This window comes from Mustela lutreola, chromosome 6 (genome assembly GCF_030435805.1).
Source record: "Mustela lutreola isolate mMusLut2 chromosome 6, mMusLut2.pri, whole genome shotgun sequence".
NCBI classification, from domain to species: domain Eukaryota; kingdom Metazoa; phylum Chordata; class Mammalia; order Carnivora; family Mustelidae; genus Mustela; species Mustela lutreola.
This window is the reverse complement of record NC_081295.1, coordinates 68,772,049-68,780,666: the sequence shown is the minus strand read 5'-3', so window position 1 is coordinate 68,780,666 and position 8,618 is coordinate 68,772,049. Positions and strand designations below refer to the sequence as shown.

The 8,618-nt window shown below is 36.0% G+C and overlaps 1 protein-coding gene across 1 annotated transcript; it reads right to left on the bottom strand.

The window, feature by feature from the left end:
• Positions 1-1,254: 1,254 nt before the first annotated feature.
• On the bottom strand, positions 1,255-2,361 carry LOC131833159 (trace amine-associated receptor 3). Its single transcript, XM_059176341.1, has one exon. The coding sequence runs from the start codon at positions 2,284-2,286 to the stop codon at positions 1,255-1,257; it is 1,032 nt and encodes a 343-aa protein (XP_059032324.1). The 5' UTR covers positions 2,287-2,361.
• Between the last annotated feature and the right edge of the window lie 6,257 nt (positions 2,362-8,618).

The window sequence follows — 8,618 nt, the reverse complement described above, 5'->3', positions numbered from 1 at the left end:
TATTCTAAATTATCTAAATAACTAAATTATCCTGTTCCTCTTCTCAGGAACAGTCTGCCCTCTTTCTGCTCCTCTTCTTTTCCCTCCCACAATGTAATCCCATGTAGGAGAGGAAGAGGACATGGTTGTTACAAGTATTCATGTATTTTCCAATCTGGCAGGTAAAGCAAAGTTTCTGTTTGTTTCTTAATGTTTTACAGAAGAATCTCTAGAAGGATTTTCACCAAACATTAATGATCCAACTTAAATCATAGACATTGTAGTGTGGATGAAATTTATTTGGCAGGACTCTAGGGAAACTTTTAGAAAAAGTGATTAAAACAAGTACAGGGAGAAGCCCTGTGATTGCTGGCTGTTAATGTAGACACATCATGCAGAGGAAGAAAGTAGAGACAAGGAAACAGGAAATCATTTCAAATATAAACCACAAAGTGAAAAATCACAAGAATAAAAGCACAAATTGCATATGATGATTTGTAATCAACTGCTTCTCCTATGGTTAGCTCTTTATAACAAGCTTCAGGGTGTCAGGAAATGACTAAGTAATTTATGTAATGATGGTTAATAATTCTCCAAAGTCAAATGATAAAGTGGACTTCTAGTTGATAGTAAAGTCCAACCTTCTGTCCCACTTCTACCATGGGTCCACAGCCCACAACGATCTTCTTTTGTCTGAATTTTATTTTTTTTATTTTTTTAAAAGATTTTATTTATGTATTTGACAGACAGAGATCACAAGCAGGCAGAGAGGCAGGCAGAAAGAGAGGAGGAAGCAGGCTCCCCGCTGAGCGGAGAGCCTGATGTGGGGCTCGATCCCAGGACCCTGAGATCGTGACCTGAGCCGAAGGCAGCGGCTTAACCCACTGAGCCACCCAGGCGCCCCCTCTTGTTTGAATTTTAGAGTGGAATCAACAGCCAAAACCATTAACACTTGATTTTTGCTATTTCTTATATTGGTTTATTATTGTCTTGTGTGTGTAAATAGAGGACAACCTATTCTGAAATGTTTCATATTTCTTTTGTATATTTCCCCCCAGTCAAATGGGAGTGTTGACTGACAGAGTTCACAATTAATAAGTGATTGATTGATTGATTGATTGATCAAAGATACTGAATATAATTCTTGTGCAGATTACAAAACACTTATCTAGATTACTGAAATTTAATAAAATAATTAATGTGAAGTATGAGGCCAAAATAAGTCTCATTTTCAATACTCTCTTCACTTTTATAATTAGCTTTTTATTATTATTATTAATGTGCTTCAGGAAACAGATTTGCAGTTTCTGAGTGAGAGTTAAATATTTTGCCTGACAATATGTACTTAAGAGCATTCCGAAACCACGGATAAAAAAAACCATGAATAAGGGGATTGCAGGTAGAGTTGAAGTATCCAAGCCACACTAAAAGATCAAGTACTATTATGGGAGTGGAATAGTCTAAATATGGGTCTATCAAAACAGCAAGAAAGCAAGGCAGCCAGCAAGCTAGAAAGACCCCCATTACTATACCTAAGGTCTTAGCTGCTTTCCTGTCCTTTTTCTTAGATATGTTTTTTTTTACTTCCCCCTTTGCGTTTTCAGGCATGTTGCTGATAACTCTAGCATGTCGTTTGGAAACAATAAAGATTTTGCCATAAATACCAACCATGATGGAGCCTGGAGTAAAGAAACAAGTAGTGAACAATATTGTCCCCCAAAATTTGTTGAAAGTAAGTGCACAGAAACGGAAACAAGCGACAAGAATCTCATAACTCTGCATACCAGCAACGTTGGCCTCAGACAGAACTAAACTAAAAGAGAAAAGAGCAGGGGCTGACCAGCAAAATGCCAACAGTCGCTTTATCATAGAGGTTGTCATGGTGGCTGAGTAGTGCAAAGGGTAACACACGGCATAAAATCGATCAATAGCAATGGAGCAGAGGTGGAAAATGGAGGTTAGGCTTAGCATCATGTCAAAGCTTGCATGGAATTTACAAAAGCCATCCCCAAAATACCAGCAGCTCTCCACTGATCGTACCATGCTATACGGCATAATGACAAAACCCAGCAGGAAGTCAGTGGTTGCCATGGAGAGGATCAGAAAATTTGTGGGAGAGTGAAGCTGCTTGAAATGTGATATGGAGATCATTATAACCAAGTTTCCAAAGATAGTGATAAACATGGCTGCGGTCATAATAGAATACATTATCACTCGGACATGCAAAGAACGGCTGATGGGAGGGCAAGATTTATTTCCAAATTTTGGACAACTGGATAAGTCTTCAGGAATATAAGTTAGATCCATGGTGCTTTATCATTTCTAATTCCGTTCTCTAGAAAGATGATTCAATGTTTCTTCTCTTCTTAAAATGATTACAGAAATTTCAGCTCCTAAAAGTGCAATAAGGTTCAAAGTCATCTGTTATTAATTCATTTCCATCTTTATTTATTTAAATATTTAAAATTATAAAATTGTGATGCTTTTCTGAGTTATTTGCTGCAGTAGGAAAGGAAAAGTTTCAACTGCTTATTCTTTCCTGTTCTGTTTTATTCTATTCCACTCATCTGTTTGTTTATCCAACATGAGTTTATCTATTGAGTGCTCTGTTCTTTTTAATGTATTGGAAGCTTCTCAAGAGTTTATTCCCCTCTATAGGTATCTATAAATAGTCAAACTCATGAAGCAGAGAATACAATACTGGTTACCAGAATGGGGGAGGGAAAAGTTATTGTGCCATGGGTATAAACTTTCAGTTATGCTGGATGAATAAATTTCTAGAGATCTGCTATACAACATAGTCCCTCTTGTTAATAACATGGTATTGTGTACTTCAAAATATGTTAAGATGGTAAATCTCATGTAAGTGTTCCTAACACACACATATACAAACAACTAAAACTAAAAAAGAAAACAAAAAGGCAGGGGGACAGAAGGTTTTGGCTATGTCAGTTACCTTGATTATGGTGATGGTATCACAGGTTTTGTATATGTCCAAACTAATGAAATTGTCCAGCTTGTATGTCAATTTCACCTCAATAAAGCTGTTTTTAAAAAAAGAATTTATGGTTAACTTGTACCTTGAGCAATGACATTTCTAGAGACTCTTTTGAACTACAGCAAGTTAACATCCCTCATCATAAAAATACTTAATTCATGAAAGCTACGTGAAATCACAATGTTTTTCTTCACACATTCTTTCAATAATTTCACATTTTCTCTTTAAAGAGTCTGCAGGTGTTATAAGAGTTATAAATGGCATATGGCAGTTGAAATATAAGGAAAATCATGTACCTATGGGTCAAATCTGGGTCAATTCTTCATAGTTTCTCTACTCTCTACTCTCTTCATCCCCTCCTCTCTGTCCTTTAATGCCCTCTCCTCTTTGTTCCCCTTCCCTATGTTTCTTGAGTTTTGTCACTCTTCTGAAATTCTAACTACTGGAACCATGTCATAAGTTCCATCCCTGAGTGATCCATAAGGTTCACAAATTTCATGTTCATAGACTTAGGCCAGTCAAATCTCATGTGATTCTTACTGGTTACAGTGGGCTGAACAAGAGATAATGGATAAATGGGCATAAATCCAAACTCTTAGTAAGTTATTGCACCTTCTTTGCTATTGACTTTGGGATATAGGCTATCATGAAAAGTCATTTCAATGGCTGGTTCTGGCAACGTTTGATACTGTGCAGAGTTGGGGATTTTCTTCCAGCTGAAACTCACATAATCATAAATTTAATACTGTATGGAAAGCACAGACTCACAAACTTGTACAGTATGTAAGTTCATGATGATTAGTATACTTTAAGTGTATTATTGCCCAAGAAACTCCCTGTCATACCTAAATTATACATATGAACTTAATGATGACAGCCAGGACATTGAAACATCATATGAATGTTGCATATAAATAACTGCTCCATTTTTTTTTTAAGGATTGAGAGGATTCTAGGAGGTGTTTCAACACGTGATCAAATTTTCCACCATACACATTACTACTTATATAAGGGAAACTTCACATAATTTCAGAACTGGAGAAGACTTCAAATGGAGTGTTTACATAAGACATATTATGGGATGCAGTTTCTAGCCTCCTAGCTGTTTTAAATCCTACAGTATGGCTTTGAAATCAGACCAACCTGGTTTGATGATTGGCTCAACCACTTATTAACCATATTACTTTAGACAAGTTTCTCGGTGTCCCTGAGCCTCAGTTTCCTCTAAAATGGGGACGCTGTCTCTGAAGGTATTTTAAACCAGTTACATTATTTTTACCTTCCTCCCTGATTTTCCTCCCAACAATTACAGCATCTCTTCCAAGTTTGCTTTATTTTGAATCTTCCATGTAATCTATTATGTTGAATCACAGACCTCTATGAAGTTGCCATTTTTGTAAGTAAAAAAATGTTCAAATATTAATAAGTTCAAAGAATTTACTATTGGGAACTTTTTCTTTTTCCCTCTTAAGTTTCAGATGGAAGAATGGACTGATAAAAAGGTTGGCATATCCTCAGTCACATACATGTGCTAGAAGTCAGATTTTCAATGTAAGATTATATTATGGAGGTAAAGTTTATTAAAAAGAATCTTCAGTGAGCACATTTATTTTAGCAGGAGGAAAAGGTAGCCCAAGCAAATTATAGGTTCAGAATCTAATTTTCGTAACTTTAAAGTACAAATATCATTTAAGATTTAGTAGAAAATTGGAAATTTACAATCCACAGTTCTAACGGAAAGAGGCAAGTATTTGTACATGCTACCTGTAATGTACCAACTAATATTAGTATCACCATTGCTAGAAAACATTCCCTTGTTCTGGAACCTGTGTGGTAAAGAACTTAAAATTGCCATTACTATTCTGTGTATGTATGTACAGATATAAAAATTAATCTAAATTAAGATTTTCCTCATTTTTTTTAAGTAGGCTGCATGCCCAGCGTGGAGCCCATGACCTTGAGATCAAGACCTGAGCCAAGATCAAGAGTCAGATACCTAACTGACTGAGCCACCCAGGCACCCTATGATTTTTCTCATTTTTAATTGTTGAGAAAATATCAGTGATGAAGGATCAACAAAAGAAGATATGAGTAACTGGTATTGTTGTTCTTTAATACAATTATTCAAATTAAATGTAATAAGAAGGAAATTTTAAAGTTTTTTTTATTTGAACACAAATTTGGATAATGTTTATAAATAATGTGCTTTCTTTCCTTTTCTCCTTTAAACTCTGATTGCCCTGCAATTTAAGGCCGAAGTATAAAGTGTCTGAAGCATTTCAGCTGATTGCTCAACTGCTTAAGAGAGGCACATAAAATTTCAAATTAACCTCTTAAAACATACACTCTGAATGTCTGCTCATGGTGTACCAGTAAGACAGTCTCTTATCAAAACCCATACCAATTTAAAGACCTAAAACTAATATTAACAATGACTGTTATTCTTCTTACCACAGGTCAGAAAATGTCCATTTTTAACATAATCTTCTAAGAAATTGATCTTAAGCTGCAAAGTCTCAAATATGAATTCTGTTTTTCATGCTTCAAAATTATTCTTAGCCTAAAAGCAAATTCCACCCAGAGAGCAGATTTGTGTGAATTTCTGATTGAAATTGTCAAATCAAGACAGCTGAATGACAGTACAAGCATATATAGTATAATAGAAAAAATAAGCCAAGGTTTGAAATTTATGAAAAGTCATGATATTGGATCTTTTCTGGTTAATTCCTTAACATCTAATATGAACTATAATGAATATTGAAAGCCTGCAATCACAAAGACTCTGGAAGAGGTTTCGGGGATGATAAGTAGTCCGTATTCAAATGTAACACTGAAAACTAAAATAGAAGAAAAAGGGTTCTGTTAAGTCCACTTTATAACTTTCTATAGCACTTTATACATCATGACATCAAAAAGTAAAAGTAATATCTGGCATATGAATGACTGATTTATTCCAAATGGCTCACAATTCATAAGTCAGCCTTATAAAACCACATGGCTCGGGTCACAGGCAGAGATGACCTCTTGAAATGTTGTCTTCTCAAAAGTAGTTGAGATCAGGAAACACATTTCAAGTGACAATAAATACACATGGGGAACAGGCAGAATAAACTTCATTTTAGAGAGCAGGGCAGAAAGAAGAGTGAAAATGAAAAGCACAGCAAAACATCTTTCTTATAATTAGTTATCAACGATGGCATCTCGAACGCCTGCAGAACAGAAGAATCTTTACTAAATCTAGGCACCAGAGAATGTGTTCAAAGTAGAGGCTCCAAGAGGAACTGAGCTGAATAAATCTTTTATCAAGATGACAGATATAAGGGAAAGAGTCTGAGAAAACACCTTGGCTAAAGCACCAGAACATGATTTTGCAGGCTGTAAATTTATGTTTTCAGCATCTGTTGCCTTTCCTGCCTTCAGTCGCAATAGCACAGCCACTTCTGCCCACAGTCTTTTCCATGTTGCCTTGTGAATGCAAACCACGTGGCTTGGCCAGCATCCCCTTTCCTCTGTCTGATTGCCTGTCCTTTCATCTCTAAGCACTTCAAGGCTCAACAAAACTACCATTTCTTTCCAGAAACCTTTTTTGACTCTACCAGTGGGAGTTAACCTCATGAAATCATAGACTGTTGGGGTGGCCAAAGGTGGTAGAGCTAGGTGATTCTGCTTCCTCATTTTACAGCTGACTTTGCTTTCAAATACCTTTGTTTCCTTCTTCTGGTACAATTCTTTTTTAAAAACAGCCTTATCTTAATGATAAATTAATTTCTTTCTCTTTCTTTCCTTCAAGATTTTATTTATTTATTTGAGAGAAAGAGTGAAAGAGCACAAGGCCAGGGAGGGGCAGAGGGTGAGGGAGAAGCAGGACCTCCACTGAGCAGGAAGCCCAAAGTGAGGTTCAATCCCAGGACCCTGGGATCATGACCTGAGCTGAAGGCAGGCATTTAACCTGCTGAGGCCCCTTAGGTGCCCCTTAACCATAAGTTTCTTGAAAGATTTCTGTATCTATCCCCATTAATCTTCCAACTCTTGCAACACTTTAGACAGAGCTATGTACATGGCAGATATGTAGGAACCCCTTACTCAGTTAAATGCAAGGACACTAATCCCAACACATCATGAAACCTGGTTAATGAGCATCTCCACTCATGATAGTAAGAGACATCTGGTTTAAGTAAGATTAAAATATTAGGAAAACAGTAAATCCTCTTCAGAAAGTAGCTAATAAACTTCCTCCCAAAACAAACAGTATTTTGTTGAATGAAATGCAGCCCACAATGAAAATTTTGTGTGTCTTAAGGTTTCTAAATTACTTGACAACACATTCCCACTATACCTAAGTCCTTGAAGGAACTATTGCCATTAAAGGCTGTAACCAACATTAAAACATAGGTCTTTCAGCTCCTGTCCAGTGACTCTCCCACCACATCTTACTTTCTCTAATTATCGTAACATTTTACTCCTGATCTATTTGGAAAGCATGAAAGTTTATGGCTTCATCTGCTTATCATTTTTCCCTCTTAGCCTTACTAATCAAAGTATCATCCATGAACCAGCCACATCGTCATATCCTGGGAATATTTTGGGAAATTAAAAAATCTTAAGCCATCCTAAAGTGTACATCTTAGCAAGATACCTATATTATTTTTATGCCCAATGAATTCCATAATAACAATTCTAGACTAAAGAGAAACTGCATTTTTAGTTTGGACACTCTCAGTATCTGAAATGACTGAATGATTTAGAGCAGCAAAGAGCAACTGAATACCTTTAATCAATGTTGGTGACAAGAGAAAAATACAAAAAATGAAATAGGTAGTGAATTAAGTAGTATATTACAGGAATTGTTTATTAAATTATAATATTAAAATGAAGAGTACATTTTAGCATTTGAGACACATAAATACCTTTCATTTATTAAATCATATTTGGCATGGTTTTTGAATTTTACAAAAACATTTTTTATATGTCACCACATAGAAATTTACAAATCTTGCCAAACAAAATTTAATGAAAATTTTAAGACGTTTCTTTCACTTAAATATCATAAGAATCATTTTCCAGTCAGGAAAAAACCCCTACGTCCTCTACTGCAACAATTTCTGGTTCTCTATAAAATTTAATTATCTCTGTTCAATTATTCTGAAAAAGAGAATAAGTTAGCACTTAAAAAAAAAAAAGGATAGTACATTTCCAATTCTTAGTATTGACCCAGTACCTTCCCTCTCCTGAAAAGTTAGTTGTGAACCATGAGTCTCTTCTGGTGGCTTTGCAAGTATGAGATCAGGAAATTCTAGAAAGTGTAGTGTTGAGGACTGAGATATCTGATTCATATAACTTTGCCTCTGCTCTCCAGAGACCTGAAATAGAAAACTCCGATACAGGAGCTCCAAGAGAGGAGCTAAGTACAGAGCCCCAGTGGGATTGCTCTTCTAACTCTCTTTCTTGGAGGATATTGAAAGTGTGTGTGTGTGTGTGTGTGTATGTGTGTGTGTGTGTGTTTTAAAGATTTTATTTATTTATTTGACAGAGAGAGACACAGCAAGAAAGGGAACACAAGCAGAGAGAGTGGGAGAGAGAGAAGCAGGGTTCCCACTGAGCAGGGAGCTTGATGCGGGGCTCAATCCCAGGACCCTGGGAT